Below are 17,931 nucleotides of genomic sequence, written 5' to 3' on the forward strand. Positions count from 1 at the left end.
TGAACGGGGATTCATTATTGGGTGCGGGTCAGGGCGGGCGCCCCGGCCGCCGCCGGCGTCCCCGCCCTCCGCGCACCCTGCGCAGCAGCCGGGGAGGTTCTCCGCGGAGGCGTTTCCGACCCTAACCGACCGCCAGCCCCGCTCCGCTCCGCGGGAGAACGCGAGGAGCAGAGAAGGAAGAGGTGGGGCTGGGGTGTCGCGGAGCCGCGCGGCCGGCGGCAGGGAGTGTCGGGGGAGGGCCTGGGTTTGGGGCGCCCGCCCGCGGTGACGCGCGCCCCCCGCCCGCCGCAGCGCCACTGCAATGGCCGAGCGGGACCGTCGGACGCCGCCGCCGCCCGCCCGCCCGCGGAGAGCCTCGGTGAGCAGCCGCCGGCCGCCGCGGTTCCGCTCCCTGGTCCCCGTCCCCTGACCCCGCCCGCCGCCGCCGCGGTTGGGCAGGGCCTCCGCGCTCCCCGCACCTGGCACGGCGCGCCCGGGGCTCCGGCGCTCTGCGTGCGCGGGGGGGATGGCCTGGGGTGCCCCGGAGGCGGTGGAGTCAGGTTCTGACTCTCGGGGCGTCCCGGGCGGGGCCCTTCTGCCCCTCCAGGCCCCCAGGGCCCTGTCTCGCCCGCGCTCCTCTCCGGGGAACCGCTGCGGGCCGCGGCGCACAGGCCTGGCGCGGGGAAGCGCCCGGTGGCGCAGGTGCGCAGGAGGCCTCGGGCTCGGGCGTGTCTGTGCCGCCGGCTGATCCGCCCTCAGGAAGGCGCGGCCTCTGCGGGGATTTTATTTTTATATTCTGGGGTCCGGTTTTGCAGTCTCACGTGTTTGGGTTCCCGGGTGGCAGAGTGGCTGTCGGATGCTGACCGGAAGCGGCGGAAGGAGGGTTCGGTTGGGGTCCGGAGGCAGAGGGGGGCGGCCTCAGGTTTCCCAGAGCAAACCTGCGCGCCTGGCCTTTGACCTTGCCGTTGGGGAGGGGCCGAGGGGATGCTCCCTTCCCCTTGGAGCTCTGCTGGGGGGCTCTGACCCCACACTCCCCTCCGGCAGTGAGGGAGGCGGGAGAGGCTGTCGCTGCTCCGCGTCACCTGCAGATCTAAGGGGCCAGGTGGTGAGGCCGGGTGGTGAGGGCCCAGCAGGCTCTGACTGCGGATGGCGGGCGTGGGAAACGCCCCTTTGCCTGGGCTGCCGCCAGGGCCGACACGCTGGGCCCAGGGCGGGGACCGGGAGGTTGGCTGGGGAGGGTGGAGCGGAGAGGGACCCGGCCCTGCGTCCCCCGGAGCTCGGGGTGAAAAGCGGGTGCAAAGGGCCCCCCAGCTCCTTCGCTGTTTTTCCGAAAGCTGGTTCATGCCCGTGGATCAAGGCTCTTCGGCAAGGCCGCGATGCTTTCTCCACGTCACCGCGGGTCTCTCTGCGGGTCCGCCCGTGGATGGAGTCCATCGAAACCGGCCGGACCCCCCTCTTCGCAGTGTCCCCGGGTCTGTCCACAGAGCGCAGGGACGGGCGCTGCTGGCTCTCCGGAGGAGGGAGGCGGCCCCGGACAGGTCACGTCCAGCCTCCCCGCGCCTGGGCCCCGCAGCGCCCGCGGGCCCCTCGGGCGGGGGGGGGGGGGGCTGCTGTGTGTCTGCAAAGAGCAGGTGCAACCACCGAGCCGCTCGGGGTCCCGGCCGCTGACCCCGCTGACCGGGAAGGGAGCGAACAGCCCGGATCTCTCCCCGACCCCTGACCCCTGACCCGGCTGCCCGAGTCCACTTTCCCCAAAAAAGACACGGTGGGAGAGGAGGGGTTCTGGGCCGGCGCGTTTCAGCTGGGGGCTGGGGGAGACATCGTTTCGACTTCACGTGGGACTTCCCGGCAAACCACTGTGTCCCGTGTGTGTTTACTGTCTCGGGGCCTCGTGCTGAGACGTGCCTGGCGCTTGCCGGCCGCCCGCCCGCCCCCCGCTGGGAACCAGGTCTAGCAAGGGAGGGGCAGCAGCCGGGTGGGCACCGGTGGGCACAGGTCAGATACACCATCGGCTCACAGGCCTGGCGCCCCGGCAGCCACACACAGGGCCGCCTGGCCTGGTGGCCGGTGGTGGCATCGTGGCCAACACGTTCCGGGGTCCAGCTCAGTGCGAGTTTGCCTGCGCGACGTCTGTGTGATCTGGGAGGTGCCGCACGGTGGGTGCCAATGACAGTCGTGACAAAGCGAAGGCCGGAGAGAGGGAAGAGGGACGACACGGAGTCACCCACCCGTGGTGCCTGCCCTGGCCTCACCGCCGGTGTCTCCCGAGTCGTGGTCCGTGGGCATCAGCTGGGGGAGGGGGCTGCCGGGGACCCCAGAGAGGCCTGAGGGCACCCTCGAGGGGCCTCCAGGCGGGGGGAGCTGACGCCACCTCTGGGTGCCAGGCTCGGCCGCGTCCCCGACGGGCCTGCAGGGGAGGAAATGACGGTGTCAGAGAACCATCCAGAGCAAGGAGCCTGCGACCGGAGGGAGGGGGGCCTTGTCCACGTCGAACTGTCGTCGTGGGGCCTCCCCAGGCCTCGCCCTCGGCTCGGGGCCCCCTCCCGCCCGCCGAGTGGCCCCGGTCGCCCTCCGCCCTCCCCAGCCGCCTGGAGGGTTTGACTCGGCCAAGTCAGCGCTGCGGCTGGGCCCTGCGGGCGGCGACCCCTCCGCTGGGCTCGCTGGGCCCTCGCGGGGCGGCGCACCGCCGAGAGGAGCAGCTGGCCGGGCGCCGAGTCTGTCTGCTTCCCTCCAGTTAGACGGCTCCGCACCTCGGCCGCGCCGACCTGAGACACGGTCCGTCCCCCAGACCTGGAGTGGGAGAGCCGCCCTCGGCCGGCCTTCCTCCTCCTCCTCCCCCTCCCCCTCCTCCTCCTCCTCACGCTCGTCTGTGTCTCGGTGTGGCTGTGGCGCGGTCCGTGCCGCTGCGGGGGCCGCCGGCTCTGGGTTTTCCTCTTCGGCGTCTGTGACGCCACACGATGCCCTTGTGGGCGTCTCCTCTGCTCTGAGCTGGGACCTGCCGGCCAGCGGCCTCCGGCCCGAGCTCGTCTGGGTCGGGGCCACGGTGCCAAGTCTCGGACGATCCGGACGGAGGCTCGCTGTGGCCCCAGAGCACTTCTCCCGGGGGACCCCGCACGGGGTCCCCACGAGCGCCGGGGCTTCCGTGCCCACGGTGGCGGGTGCCTGTCTGTCCCTGGGCTTGAGCGCCTGCGTTCGGGGGCCTCCAGCTGAGACCTCGGAGGGCAGAGGGCGGCGTTTGCTCCGGCCTGGCAGCTGGGGCACCTCGTTGGGGGGACATTTCTGCCCCAGCCCCCAGGACCCCCCCTTGCTCCTCTCCCCCGCGGGGGCGCACACCTGCATGCGCTGGGGGCCCCATGAGTTGGGGGCAAGTTGGCAGACGCTGGGGGCTGGGGCCGGCAGGGTCAGCGGGAGGCTGGGCTGGAGCCACCTCGGGCAGCCCCAGCAACGGGCCAGTCCCCGCAGGGCTGATGCCCAAAGCCAGGCTCACGGTGGTCAGTGGGAGCAGGGCGGGCCACAAGTGCCCAGCGGGTGGGGTCGCCCCTGCGTCCAGGGGCGGGCACGTGAGTGAGCTGAGGCCGGGGTGGAAGGACCACGGGCAGCACCTCGGACAGCACCCAGTGGCCGCCTGCAGGCGGGTGTGGGGGCGGGGCCCCTCCCTGCCGGCTTCTCCCAGCCTCCCAGGGCCCCTGCTGCTGCCCCCCCCCCCCCCCCCCCCCCCGCCCCCGGCCTGAGGCAGGCAGCCGGTCTCGCCGTGGCGTCGGCTGCTCCGGAGGCTCATTAGGGCGGATTTCTGAGGACTCCGGGGCCCATTGTGTTTATTCTGCTTCTCCGGGAGCCGGGGCCGCGATGCTGAAAGCTGGACTCTTAACTGGGAGGTCGACAGAGAAGTCTTCTTTTAACAGAAGTGGCTCATTAGTGACCACAATGTCCCCCGCAGTGCCGTGCAGAGTGACAACCGTGTCTGTGCAGGCCACCAGTGCACCTCGGGGGACTTGCCTTTGGTCTGAGAGACGGCACGAACCCTTTTTTCCTGCCGGCGCTTGGGAGGGGGTCCCGGCAAAGCTGGCTTTGCCAAGAGGCCCCTAGGCAGCAACGGGATCGGAGCTGGGGGGGGAGGGGGCGGGGGAGGGAGCCCACAGGCTGTCCCCAGGCGGGCGCCCCGGCGGCCGGCGCGGGTGCCACGAGCCAGGGTTTGGAGAACACCTGCGGTCTCTCCACCCCTTTCCTTTCCCACCGTAAAGCTCCCTGTGGAGGTGGGACCTTGGCCGGGGCGGGGGGCAGGGGCTTCACGAGCTGCCCCCTCCCCCTCTGCCCCAGCAGGGTCTGCGGTCCCCTGGGGTTCCCGCAGGGAGGGGCCCCGTCGCTGGCCTTCTCCCTTTGGAGGCCCCGGTCCTCCCCCCTCCTCCCCTCCGGTCTGGTTCAAACGTCCGCTGGCGGAACTGCCACCACCTCCAGCGCTGTCCCCAGTGCGTGCAGGTAAACACCACGAGCTCTGGGGCCCTGGGGACTGGCCTGCCCTGGCCTATCGGCCCGAGGCCAGCAGTGGCCTGTCTCCCTGGACGTCTGGCTGGAGAGTGGGCAAGCCTGAGTCCAGGGGGCCCTCCTCCTGCTGGGCGGGGCGCCTGGGTTTCCTATCTCTGCTTGGACCCGGGTCTCCCCGGTGGCAGTGGGTCCTGCTGGCGGCCGGCTGGCCAGGGCCATAGGGCGGGGCCTGCCACCGGGAAGTGGCTGGACCGTCCTTTCTAACGCCCCCACGGCTCTGTCCACTCTGCCTGTTTAGCCGTGGCCCGGCCACTTCCCCCTCCCCTGTCCTGGGGGCAGAAAAGCCCTTTGAAACAGCGTCCGCTGCTACCCCGGCCACCCCCGGAGAGCAATGTGACAGGGCCGGCCCCAGGGGCGGCGGCACGCTGGGGGGAGCCGGGGACACGCGGCTCTTCCTGACCCGGTGCCGTCCGTCCACGGCCGTGGGGGCTCCGGCTCCCCCCTCCCGGGCTCTGCCTCCCACACGAGCGGAGACGCCAGCGGGTCATGACGGCCGCACTCCCTGTCCCCACGATAACGGCGAGGCGACGGCAGAAAGAGCCTCGCGAGGATGGAGGGACCGCCCGTCAGCAGCAGAGGAGAGCCCCGGACGAGGGTGCCCTGGCTGCCGCTCCCCTGCCTGCCTGGACTCGAGTGCCTGTCTCTGCGGCGCGCCCCCCGGGGGACCCCGCTGAGGTCGCAGCTCGGCCATGTCGCAGCCCGTGCCAGTGCCCCCGACACTGGTCGCCCCAAGGCCAGCCTGAGAGCGGAAGCTTTGGCGGCTGCCCTGCCGCACCCAACCCTCCGGGGCTGTGTGGCGGCCAGAGACCCTCCGGCTCGGGGAGAGCCCTCTGTGCCCAGGCGGGCCGTCCAGCCTGGGCCTCGCCCCGGGAGCCTGCGGCCTCACTGCCGGCGGGGGGGGCTCCGTAGCCGGTGTGGGGTCAGAGGTCGTGCGGGGGGCCGACTCCGAGGGCAGGAGAGCGTCCCAGAGCAGGTGGGCACACGCCCAGGGTCCCCGGAGGCTCCCCTGTGCTGAGGGATGTGGGGGGAAGGGCTGGAGGGGGCCCCAGACGCAGGTCCACGGCCTAGTGACCCGGTCGGCACCTGTGAGAGGACCCTCCGTGTGGGGCTCTGGCCCGTGTCCCCTGAGCTCCGGTCCACGAGGGTCCCCGCCGGGTCTCTCGGGGTCAGACAGCTGCATGTGGCTGTCCCTCCTCGGCCGGGGGGGCTGTGTGCGCTGCTTGGTGGCAGGAAGCGGGTCCGGGCTGGGCTATGGCACCGCCGTGTGCCGGTGCCCGAGTGAGTGCTGGCAGGCCGGCCTCGCCTGGCACAGTGCACGGCCGGGGCGTGGGGGCGTCTGCCAGGGGCCGCTCAGAGTGTCCCCTCCGAGCAAGCGGGCAGCCTGCCAGCCTGGGGCTGAGAGCGGAGGGTCCAGGTCACTGGGGACGGGTGTGGTGCCTCGGCTGTGGGAGAGTGGACAGTGTCCCCTGCTGGCCGTGGGGCGGCGGGAGTGTGGCGTCGTCTCAGCAGCGGTGCGCCGAGGGCGCCGGCTTTGCCGGCCGTGCAGGCCCAGCTCGGTGGCCCAGCCGGCCGTTCCTGGGGGCCCTCGAGGGGAGGGCGGGCGGGGGCTGCGGTGGGCCCTGACCGGTCCTCGGAGCGTCTGACAGTGTGTCCGTTCCCCTCCTGACGGAAGCCACCTCGCCAGGTGTGTCCAGCCCGCAGGAGACCAGGCCCCGCGTGCAGAGGGCAGCTGCGTGTGAGCCCGTGTCCTGTGCGGCCTGTGTCCCCTCAGGGGCTCTCGTCTCCTCCCAGCACAGCTGGCATGCCGGGCCCTGGGCCGGGACAAGGGCCGCTCTGTCCTGTGTCCCCAACGCCATGAAAGGGACGTTATCCCGCCCTGGCCCGGGACACCCGCCCCCTTGCTCTGCCCGGCGTGAGTGCGGCGGCGGCTTCTTCGCCGTGGCTGGTCAGTGCTGGGCACAGGGGCGCCGTGTCCGCACCGTGCGCTGGGGCGCACGGCGTGGGGAGCTCCGGGGGCGTCTCGACGACGACGGGACCTCGACCGGGGCCTCTTCCGGGCTGGACCCCGAGGGGTGGACGCTGAGCCCAAACCCCCGTGCGCCCGGGCCGGCCACCCCCACGCACTCCCCCCGCCCCCACGGGCTTCGGGCAGGCGTCCGGGGGCCCCACACGTGAGTGTGCTCCGTCCTGCGGTGCCGCTGCGCTGGGACCCGCGGGCAGCAGTGCACACGCGGGCGAGGGCGTGGGCGGGGCCCTGCGGCCCGGGCAGCAGCGGCAGGTGGGGAGGACCCCGGGCGCAGCGCTGGGTGGTGGCGTCTGGGGTGGAAATGCAAAGGGGGGTGAGGAGCTGATTTCTGACGCTGGGTGACGGGGCCCCGGACCTCGCCCTGCGGGTGAGCCCAGGTGTGCCGGGTCCCGGTGGGCGGTGGGCGCGGCCTCCAGAGGGAGGAGGCGGAGGGTGTGTGGGGGGGCGGGTGGAGCTCTGCCTTCCCCCCAGGGGGCTCCCAGCACACACTCTGTCCTCCGCGAGGGGCATCGCTGGAGTGTCACATGGGCTCTGGCGTGAGGGGGCGTGTGCGCCGTGCCCCCAGCAGCAGCAGGCGGGCCCCAGGCAGCCCAGAAACCACACTGAGTCGTCCGGGTGGAAACTCTGCTCCTGGGAGCTGGGGGCCTCCGGGGGTCCCGGGCCGGCGTCTCCACCGTCCTCCCCCGACTCTCAAGGCGCCCGCGGAACAGAGGGGTCGTGCGGTGTGGGAGCGGCTTGTGTCCGAGCTTCTGGGGGTCGGCCCTCCCCCGTCCGCCTCTGAACTGGGTTCGCGCCATCGATGCGGGAGGGGTGGGGCCGGGGCCTCTCTGCCGCCCGCCCGGCTAGGCAGCCAGGCCCCGGGGCCCCAGAGCCTGGGTTGCTCTGCTCACCCCACGTGCGGGCAGGTGGGCGGACGAACCCTCGGTCTGGTGGTCTGGCGGCGAGCGTCCCTCTGTGGCGTCTGCGGCAGCCCCCAGCCGGGGCCCGGGCTGTGGTGTCAGCACTGCCCACAAGGAGGCCCTGGCCCCCGGGGTGAGCGTGTGCCTGCGAAGTCCTTGGTGCAGCCGAGATCCGCCCCACATTGTCCCCCTGGTGGGAGGGAGGCCACTCCCCTGAGGACCAAGCTGGCAACGACCCCTGGGCCCAAGCCAGGAGGGACCTCAAACACCCATGGGTGTCCACCTCGGAGTAGAGCTGGGGACTCACAGGGTCGCTCCGGCCCCAGGTGGACGACCCAGCGGTCCGTCCGGGGAGCGAGCCAGGGGTTCCGGCTCCCTTTCGCCTCCAGGGGCTCCGGTGGCCGCCTCCAGGGCCTGAGGGACGCCCCTCAGGACGGACGTCCGCCCCGAGGACCAGGGCTGCACCGAGGGGTCCTCGGCTGCAATGGCGGCCTCCGGACAGGCGTGGCCGCCGCTGCCGGTCTGCCGCGGCTCAGAGCAGGGCCCCGCGGCCGGTCCCCAGGCTCCACGGCACCACCCCACCCCGTGGCACGCTGACCCCCAGGAGCTCAGACTTCCAGGAGGAAGCGGACTGCACCTGGGGAATGGGGGGAGCCGGCAGCCGCCGTGGTTTCAGGAAGCTCCTCTGCACCAGGGCGGGGCTGCCGTTGGACAGTATCGGGACCGCCGGCCCACAGGGCTCTCCCAGCACCTTTCTCCTGCACGCAGCCCCGGGGTGGAGGCTGGGGGGCCGGAGCTGGGGGGCCGGAGCTGGGGTCCTCGCCGGCTCACGCACCTACGGGGAGCAGGGCGGGGGGACGGGAGGTGGAGGAGGCCCACTGGGGTGTCAGTCAGGGAAGGAAGCAGACACCCGGGTGGAGAGCCGGAGCTGCGGCCCCTGGAGAGAGCTGGGGACGTGGTCCCAGGCCCAGAATTTCCTGCATTTTCGCGCCAAAACCTGCTGACGGGGAAGGGGCCTCGACCGGGCCTGGCACGGCGCTGAGACCCGAAAGAGCTTGGGGCGCCCACACGCCAGGGGGCCACCGGGCCCCCCGTGGGCCCTGCTCACTCGGTGGGGAAACAGCTCAGGGCCTCGGGGAAGGGCCACAGCGGTGCCCCTCTCCCTCAAGCCCGGGGCTTGAAATGAGGGGATGGGGACCCCCAACCCAGAGGAAGGTTGGTGAGCAGGCCCACAGGGGGCCCCGGGGGGGGCGGGGGGCGGGGGGGCGGGCCCAGGCCGCTCTGGAGGGGCCGGGAGAGAACGACGCAGCTGCTCTCCGCCCCCAGGATGGCGTTGGACCCACGGCAGGGCCAGGGTGCACACTGACGAGGGGAATGAATGGTCCGAAAAGCCAAGTGTGCAGAACGGGGAGGGGGGACGAGCCCCACCAGACACGGGGGCCTGGACACGGCTCAGCGAGCGGCATGACGCTGCTGCCGCGGGATCGATCCGAGACCCTCACAAGGACTGGGGGGGTGGGGGGGGGCGTCCCGCCCCCGGGAAACGGAGCGGGCGGCTGCCCCGGCGCCATCAGACCGGCAGAGCACCGACTCCTCGCTGGGGAGGGCGCACACGGGCTCCCCACGTGGGGGCCCAGCTGCTGTGGCTCCCGGACCAAACCCACTGGTCTGGGTTCCCCGACGATCTCAGACCAGCTGGACACGCACGCCCCCCACCCCAGCAGGACCCACTGGAGCCCCCCCAGGGCCTGCATCCCCCCCAGGAGCTGACGAGGTCGCCCTGTGCCCTTCGGGGTCTGCGGGCCGGCGCCTGTCTCACCCCCCGGGTCTGGTGCGTCTGTGCGTGTCCCCCCTTTGGAGGGAAACGGCCCGTCCCTCCGTCACCTGGGCGTCTGCAGTGGAGCAGGAGTTTGTTCACAACACGGGCCTCGTAGCTGCACGAACCCCGGGGGGACGCTCTGAGGAGGACAGGACCCCCAGGGGCCCGGAGTGGCGGGACACCAGGCAGGCGCGGGGCCGGCTGCCCAGCACGGCTGGTCCTGGCCCCCGGTGCGCGGTTCTGCCGCCAGGCACACGGCGGGAGGCCTTCAGGACCCCACGCAGGGCGCTGCCATTCCTGGGGGCAGAGCCGGGCGGACGCCTCACTCCCCACCCCACGGCCGTCCACGCGGCCCCCCAGCGGACAGGAGCCGGGCGCTCCCGCGGCCCTGGTCTGGGCGGGGGTTTCATGCCCGGGGAGCGGTCTGCGACCCTGCCTCCAGCCCCCGCTCAGCGCCACGGCCGCCCGCCCGCCCCGGGCGCAGTCACAGCCCAGCGACTTCCAGCTGTGAAGTGCAGGCTCACTCTGCTGAGTCACAGAGCCCTGGGCCGCCCGCCCGCCCACAAGCTGCTCGGAGCTCGGAGGAGCCGCGGGTCACCCGGTCGCCGCGCAGACGGGTGAGGAGAGCACCAGCTGTCGGGGAGGGGGGGGTGCCAGCGTGACGGTGCGACCGCGCAGGGCCCAGCTCCTTGCGGGGGGCTGAGGGCTGCCTGCACGGTGGCTCCAGCCAGACTCAGGTCCATGTTCAGAACATGTTCACGTGGGCCGGGGTCAGCAGGGCGGACGTGTTCTCCACGGCGCAGGCGCCTCCCGGGATGATGCTGGGGGCCTCCGCAGCCTGGGCCCTGCGTGGGAGGGGGCCGCCTGGCTCCTATGACATGTTTCTCATCCCAAACTCAGTCTTTCTCTGACGGAGCGCGGTCTGGCCGCCCTGGGGGTGGGGGTGGGGGTGGGTGCTCAGCCGTGTCTGTGCTCCGCGCCGGGTGGGGTGGGCGCCCCGCCCCAGGCCCCCGGCTCCGGGTGCAGAGAAGGAGGGTGGGACTGCTGGGCCTTGGGCCTCCTTCAGGTGCAGGCCTACGTAGGGACCCAGCCGCCCTCGTGGCCCCCCGACCCTGGGGGGTGCTCTCAATCCGGAACCCCAGTTTGTCCGTGGACCCCACTCTGGACTCGGCGAGCTCCAGTGTTTCAGGGAAGGTGACAGCTTCTTCACTGATTCCCAGCACTTGTTTCTGAGAGAGGCGGCTGTCGTCACCTCGTGCCTCGGTTTCCCCGGTTGCTCGGAGACGAGGGGGCTGTGGAGAGGGCACCACGGGGGACGAGCAGGAGGTTTTGCTGACTGAGAGGCCGTGGGACCCGCCAAGAAAGCGGGCGTCCCAGGGTCGGAAGTCCCGGTTACAAGTCAGGGCACCTGGACGGTCTCTGAACGCCTGCTCTCACACCGCTCCCCGAGGGAGCCGCACTGGTCGGCCAATCTCGTGGGTCACCCATGGCTTCGGAAGTCCTGTTTTTAATGCTGAAGTATGACGAGGTTCGGCCCACGTACACGCCCGAGAGCCCGCCCCGAGTGCACGAGAGCGGACCGACCCAGTGCTGCGTCTCCGTTCCCTCCCTTTCTCTTCCGAGGTGCTGCCTGCCGCTCCCCCCTGCCCACCCAGTCCCATCCCGGGGGCAGAGTGACGCCCCTCCCGGCAGACGAGCCTGTGCTCTCGAGAACTGCCCGTCACTGCAGCCCTACTGTGTGCTTCTACGCCGACACGCAGTGTGTTGGTCGTTGCCCTCTGTTTCGTGCGTGGTGCAGGCGTTCCCGGCTCGCTCACCCCGCGCCGGTGGACGGGGTTTGGGGCGGCCGCCGTTCCTCACCGTGGGGGTCGCGAACGAAGCTGCTGTGAGCGCCCAGGCCCAGGTCTGCGCACGAAGGTGCTTCCGTTTCCCGGGCCGAGGCCGCGCCTGGGCCACACGGCGGGTGTGGGACTTTCTGAGACATGCACCGGGTTTCCCAGGACGGCCGGGCCGTTTCCCGCCCCCGGCGGCCATGCGTGGGGGTCCACTCCCCCATCCGCACCTGCGTGGGGGCCAGCGCTCGGCGTGGCCCGCCTCTCACTCCCCGTCCCGCCCGGTGGGCCGTGGTGTCCCCGTGGGTTCGGTCTGTGTCGTCCCGAGGACAGGTGGCGTTATTTGCTGTCTGGGCACCTGCTTTGGTACATGCTCCCAAATCTTTTGCTTATTTTTAAAAACTGAGTTGTTTGTCTTTTTACTGCTGAGTTTTGGGAGTTTTAAGACACGTCTGCACACCCAGGATCCAAGTCCCCCAGCGGCCACGTTACAGCTGCGTGGCCGGAGGCCCGGGAAGCAGCTGGTCTCTCGGGGCCGTGCGCTGACCCTCGTGTCCGAGTGCGAGCCGGTTCTCAGGACGGAGTGCTCGGAGCCCACAGCTGGCGTGCAGACCAACACCGACCGGCGGGCGGACGGGCGGCCTTTCCATGCCCCCCCCACGGGGGAAGGGTCGCCCGTGGCCGGTGCCCTCAGATGCCGTGCTAAGCAGGTCCCCCGGTTTCCGAAGAGGCACCCCGGGAGTCACAGCTCTGGGTCGGGGCCCAGCGGTCCCCTCCGCCTGCTCTGACCGGCCAGCCCCCTCAGGGCTGCAGCCGGAGCCCCCGCCCCGGCCCTGGTCCGAGGACGCCCCCCCAGCCCCTTTGGTCCCTGAACTTCACCCAGCCCCCCCCCCCCCATACACGATGAACGAGCGCAATTCTCACGGGGGAGCAAGCCCTCCCACCACCTCCGATGGAGCACACACACTACCAGCCACCAGAGCGCCCCGGGCCCTGCTCCTTGCTACGGGCAGGTGGTAAAACGTCACTTCCCAGAGGTTTTTCTCAGGTGGCCGTCATGGCCACCAGGCAGCCACAGTCCCGTGAATGAAACTCGCACCTTAAGTTGGGGTCCCAGCCTGTCACTCCGCAGGAGCAGAGGAGGTGCTCCTGAGTGTGGACCCCTGTTGGGTGTGGAGAGAGGGCCACTGGCCTCTGGGACCAGCCTGTGGTCTGGCCAGTGTCCTCAGGGCAGGTGAGCGGCCAGCCTGGCCCCTGTCTGTCCCTGCTGGCCCCTGGCCCTAGGCCGGAGGCCAGCTGCTCACCCAGGTGTGCTCTCCCTCCAGGTGAATGAGAAAATGTAGCAGAGCGGCAGCGAGCCGACACCTGCCGCAGCTTGGCGTGGACAGCCCAGCCCACACAAGCGGCCACCCCTGGTGCCCCTTGGGCCACCCTCACCATGTCCAAGAAGGGCGTGGGCAGCCGGAGCAAGGGGGACAGGGCCGAGGCCCTCGCCGCGCTGCAGGCCGCCAACGAGGAGCTGCGGGCCAAGCTCACCGACATCCAGATCGAGCTACAGCAGGAGAAGAGCAAGGTGGGTCCCCCCACCCCCCCCACCCCCCCCCCACCCCCCACCTTCCCGCACCTGGCCCGTCCACAGTGGGAGGCGGGGCGGCCAGGTCTCTGCGGAAGTGCCCACCCAGTCAGTCCCGGCCCCACAGGGCCTCTCGGAGCCGCTGGAAAGGACAGACAGCTCTAGGGGAGGGGCACCACCGGGCCCCGCCCACAGGTACCAGTGGGGACACAGGCCACTGCCCCGTGGGGACAGCCTGGGGCCTCCTCCAGTGGACGCATCCCTGGAGCAATGCCCCTCCCCCGGGGGTGTCCGGATTGGCCTAGAACCCAAATAGGTCAGCCAGCCCCGGGCCAGGTGTGACGGGTGGCCGAGCGGCTGCTCCGGGCACTGGGGAGCCCCCGTCAGCACTGCTCTGTGTCAGGAGCCCACGGGGCGGCCTGGGGGCCTGGGGACGGGCGGGGCGGGAGGTGCCGGGTGTCAGCGCTGGCGTCCCCAACAGGCCTGTCCTGCGGATCTGACACAGACTCGGGCAGAGGCCTCTCCTGCGACAATGACATCGCGGGCACGGGGCTGCCGGGTGGCGGCGAGGCGGCGGCGTGGCCTCCCGCTGGGGAGCGGCCTCCGTCTCAGCCGGGACTCGGCCCCTGTACCCTTGACCCTTGGGCGGTGTCTCTCCTCCCACACCCCCCCTCCCCGCTGCAACCCCCCCCACCATGCACGGCATCTCCTCTTCCCTGCCGATGCCCACCCAGGAGGTTTTTGTGAAGGGGAGGGCACGTCGTCCCTCGGGAGGGGGCGAGCTGCGCTCTGGGGCCTCAGGTGGGGCTGCCGTCCTGGAGCTGTGGACGGGGGGTGGGGAGTGTCTGTTTGGACAACTGAGTGTCAGGCGGCTGCCCCCCAGGGTCCCGGCAGGAAGCAGGGGCCCCCCTCCACGTGCCTGGAGACAGGCCGTGGGGTCTGTGGCTCCGTCGGCGGGCTTCTCCCGTCGTCTGGCCCCCGTCAGCCCAGGCCGACCTGGGTCCCCACCATCCTTCACCCCATATGGATCCTGAGCCCCAGCTTTGTGCCCAGTGGGGGGTGTGCAGGGGTCTCTTAGCCAAGGTCGCACGGTCAGACGAAAATAAAACGCTCAGGAAAAGTCTGAGTGTTTCCGAAGTCTAGATATCAGGCGTCGTGTAGACAGACGGTGCAGCTGCTGGTGAGGTGTCCCCGCTTGCCAAGGACGGCACAGCAGGCGAGCGTGAGGCCCGTTATCTGGGCAAAGGCAGGGGTCCCGCTGCTCCGCACGGGTTCCTTTGGGGGGCGCCGGCTTCGCCCTCAGCCGGCCTGTCCCTGCGGAGCAGCAGAGCAGATTCCGGGGACCCGGTGTCTAGAGCTGACCCTCAGCCCAGTGCCCCCTGGGATGCCCGTGGGCGTGGAGACAGGCTCCGCCCACGAGGCTCCTCCCCTTTCGCTCGCACTTGAAGGAGTGAGTCTCGAACCGCGAACGGCCGCGGCGGTGGCGGTGGCGCCCCAGCTCGCAGACGCAACTGACGTGGTGACGTCAGTAACCCCGCCTCCCTCTGGCCCCGCAGGTCAGCCGGGTGGAGCGCGAGAAGAACCAGGAGCTGAAGCAGGCGCGCGAGCACGAGCAGCACAAGAGCGCCGTGCTGCTCACGGAGCTCAAGAGCAAGCTGCACGAGGAGAAGATGAAGGAGCTGCAGGCCGTGCGCGAGACGCTGCTGCGGCAGCACGAGGCCGAGCTGCTGCGCGTCATCAAGATCAAGGACAACGAGAACCAGCGGCTGCAGGCGCTGCTGCACGCCCTGCACGACAGCGGCCCCGACAAGGCCAAGGCCGCGCTGCTGTCCGAGGCCAAGGAGGAGGCCCGGAGGGGGTTCGAGGTGGAGAAGGTGAAGATGCAGCAGGAGATCTCGGAGCTCAAGGGCGCCAAGCGGCAGGCGGAGGAGGCGCTGACCGTGGTCATGCAGGCCGACAAGATCAAGGCCGCCGAGATCCGGAGCGTGTACCACCTGCACCAGGAGGAGATCTCCCGCATCAAGAAGGAGTGTGAGCGCGACATCCGCAGGCTGGTACGTGGGCCTGCGGCGGGGGTTGGGGGGGGCGTGGCGTTGAGGTGGGCCGCTCCTCCGCTCAGGCCCTCGCCGCTTCGCTGGTGGTCCGGGGGTCTCCGGGACAGGAGGACGCGAGGGTACTGTCAGTAGGAACAGCCGTCAGGCAGCTCCGCCCTCCGCCCCCCGCCCCTTTCTCCAGCCAGCTTTACCTCCGGTGTCTAGTTTGGGCCAGAGCAGGAAGTCCGCAAGTCAGCCCCCCCCACCCTGTCCCCACGGCGGTTCTGAGATCCGGCCCTTCTTAGGGACCCAGGCTGGGCCGCAAGCCAGGCAGGGCTGGTGTCTCGGTGGCACGAGTCACTTCACCCGTCACGGGCGGGCTCTGCAGCCTGCCCAGCTCGCTGGACCCAGAGAGGTGCGGCTGTAGGGCCCTGGGTGGTGGCCGTGGCCCCAGACCGTCCTGCCGACCCTGTGCCCCGTGCCCGCTCTGAGGCTGGACAGCACGGATGGCCAGCTGGCAGGGCAGGCGCGGCCCCCTGTGCACCCCGGGGGGAGCCCGTGGCCCCTGGCAGGCCCTGAGTCCCCCGTGTGAGTCATCAGCACCTGTGGGATGACCCCCGGGGCCCGATGCCCCTCCATGGGGCCCAGCACGGCCCTGCACCCTGGCCACCTGCCCCTCCTTCCCTGGGCTCTGGTCTCCAAAGACACCCCCACACTGTGCCTTCACCTCAGACTTCCCAAGGGGGCTGCCGTCCTCCGGCCCCAGGGCCCAGGGCGACGCCGAGGCAAACAGGACTCTGCCGTGGTGTGTGCACGGGCACCCAAAGGCTCCCCGCCTCCCCTCTGCCAGGGTGTCCCCAGCCCAGCTCCCCCCACGACTCCCTGTCACGCTGCCCCACTGTGTTCATCGGAGGCAGGCGCCCTCACCTCCCTGACCGGAGGCCGATGCGGAGCCGGCAGGTCCCTGGTCCCCTCACCCCCGGCGCGGACCCCCGAGGCAGCCGCGGGCAGCTCTTCTAGCTGGTTCTTCGGGTATTTGTTCCAAATTCTCGAAAACATGCTTAAACTCCCACTTCCTGGCTCCTCAGTCTCAGCCCCTCCCGTGCTCTCTCCACTCCCGTGACTCACCTTGTCCCGGTGTCGGCAGGAACAGGGGACGGAGGGGACTTCCGTGAGGGGCCGTTTGCAAAGGTGCGGGCAGCGTCGCGGGAGACCGATGGGGTGGTGGCAGCCGGGCCGCAGGCCCCCGGGAAGGTGTCACAGACGAGGGCCTCAGCCCAGCCGCAGCGCCGCTCCTCCCGCCTTGGTTTCCTTTTTTCTAGACAGTTATGTTTATTTTGAATCCCACAGAATTAGATTTTTTTAAATGTATTGATTTGAGGCAGGGAGAGACATTGACTCATTGTTACACTTAGTTGTGCATTCATTGGTCGGTTCTTGTATGAGCCCCGACTGGGGGCGGATCCGGCAACCTTGTAGGGACGATGCTGCAACCCATGCAGCTGCCCCACCAGGGCCCCCACCTTGGCTTCTGTGATCCTGTTGGCCACACCCACCCGGAGGCAGTGGGGGGCGGGCTTGGCCCAGGATGGAGGGTGGGGAGGGGCTCACAGGGCGCTTGGAACTCATCTTAGGCTAAATAAATAGATACATGCATTCTTATTACTATGGAAACATTGTCCATCCAAGACCCACAGTGTCCTGAGACCCCGTTACCTTTCCTGTCCTCACTTCTGTTTTCCCTGGGGTTAACTTTTTCATCTGCTGAGTTGGCTAAGTGCCTATCGCCAGTTCACCCTGGAATGTCCAGCAGAAAGGTAAGTCTCTCGCTGGTCGAAAGCCTTAGGGTTCTGTCCGTGCACCTTGTCCGGAGACCTCCTTTCTGGAGCATTCTCTCCTGCCTCGGCGGGACTTTCTCCCCGAACCCGCGGCTCCCTGGTGACCCGCCCCCTCCCAGGTGTGAAACCCCCCCTTCCAGTTCCCTCTTTTACTGTCTCCTTCTGCCTCTGGAGGGACGCACTCTGCACCATCTCCCCGGAGCAGAGGGGACGTTCTTGTTCTCCTCCCGTGTAGCCGGCTGTGGAGTTACAGGGGAAGTCTCCCCCCCGCCCCGGGCTGGGGGGTGTCCTGCTTGTCCTCGGGCTTCCCGGGCTCCTGGCGAGGAGCGGGACAGCCTTCTGGCCCCGCCCTCCCTCCGAGGGGCCCCGTCCCCTCCCCGTCTCTGGAGAGCAGGGACATCCTAGCTAGGACAGCCCCCTCGTCGTCGTGGTCGCCCCGAGTGTTTGTCCCCCCAACCTGCAGGGGCCGGGGGCACTTTCCAGGGGAACTCACACCCCGGGGCTCTGGGAGACTCTCTCCTGCTGTTTCTCTCATCAGTTCCTTCCGCCTCGTCCTTCTGGAACCCCCCTCGGTCCGGTGCCGGGCCTTCGACTCGGAACCTCAGGTTTTCTTCTCTCGCCGACCTGGGCTTTGCCTTCTCCCTTCTGGGAATGTGCTCAACTTTCTCTCCTGACTCTTCCGTTCGATTTCCTCCGTTTCTGCCATCGTGCGGGCAGTTCCCAAAAACGTCTGTTTTCTGAAACGATGGTCCGGCCGTCCCTCTCTTGCCCATAGACACGACCCCGTCCCGTGCCTCTGAGGGGGAGGATGAGTGGGCTCTTTGAGAAGTCTCTCGCTGTCCCTGCCACGTCCCTGCACCTCGGAGTTCTCCGCGTCTCCCTTTCTGACGGCTGCGTCTCGTCCTCGGGGCTTCCTTCCGTGAGCGGGTCTCCCCTGCCGTCCCGGCACCCCAGTGGGAGTGGTCAGAGGGGCAGTGCTTTAGGTGGACCGGAAGGAATGCTTTCGCCCTGGCCGGTGTGACTCAGTGGGTTGAGTGTGGGCCTGTGGACCACAGGGTGGCAGTTGGTCGGGTTGCCGGCCCGGTCCCCAGTAGGGGGCGCATGAGAGGCAACCACACATCGAGGTTTCTCTTCCTCTCTTGCTCCCTCCCTTCCCCCTCTCTCTAAAAATAAATAAATAAACTCTTAAAACAAAATGAAGAAATTCTGCTTTTTTGTTGGGGCCTTTTCCCCTATTATCTTTTTTGTCTTTTCCCACTGAGGAATTGGAGTGAGGGCCCTAAGGCAAAAGAAAGAAAGTAAAGGCGCCAGGTTGGGAGGGAGGATTGCAACTGTGTTTCTTTGAAGGCGACTGGACTTTGCCCATAGAGACCCCACGGAGTTGCCCCCA

The 17,931-nt window shown here is 69.8% G+C and overlaps 1 protein-coding gene across 8 annotated transcripts in view; it reads left to right on the forward strand.

Annotated features, from left to right (window-relative positions):
* Positions 1-227: 227 nt before the first annotated feature.
* Positions 228-17,931, forward strand: part of JAKMIP3 (Janus kinase and microtubule interacting protein 3) — a 45,455-nt gene continuing 27,751 nt past the window's right edge. For all 8 annotated transcript variants that reach the window (XM_045854599.1, XM_045854600.1, XM_045854601.1 and 5 more), the window contains exons 1-3: positions 228-358; positions 12,423-12,670; positions 14,227-14,724. In XM_045854599.1, the coding sequence (XP_045710555.1) occupies positions 12,536-12,670; positions 14,227-14,724 (633 nt within the window). In that variant the 5' untranslated portion in view covers positions 228-358; positions 12,423-12,535. The remainder of the gene's footprint in view (positions 359-12,422; positions 12,671-14,226; positions 14,725-17,931) is intronic.

The sequence above is a fragment of the Phyllostomus hastatus genome, unplaced genomic scaffold, assembly GCF_019186645.2.
Source record: "Phyllostomus hastatus isolate PE091 unplaced genomic scaffold, TTU_PhHast_1.1 phas_scaffold_1066, whole genome shotgun sequence".
NCBI lineage: Eukaryota > Metazoa > Chordata > Mammalia > Chiroptera > Phyllostomidae > Phyllostomus > Phyllostomus hastatus.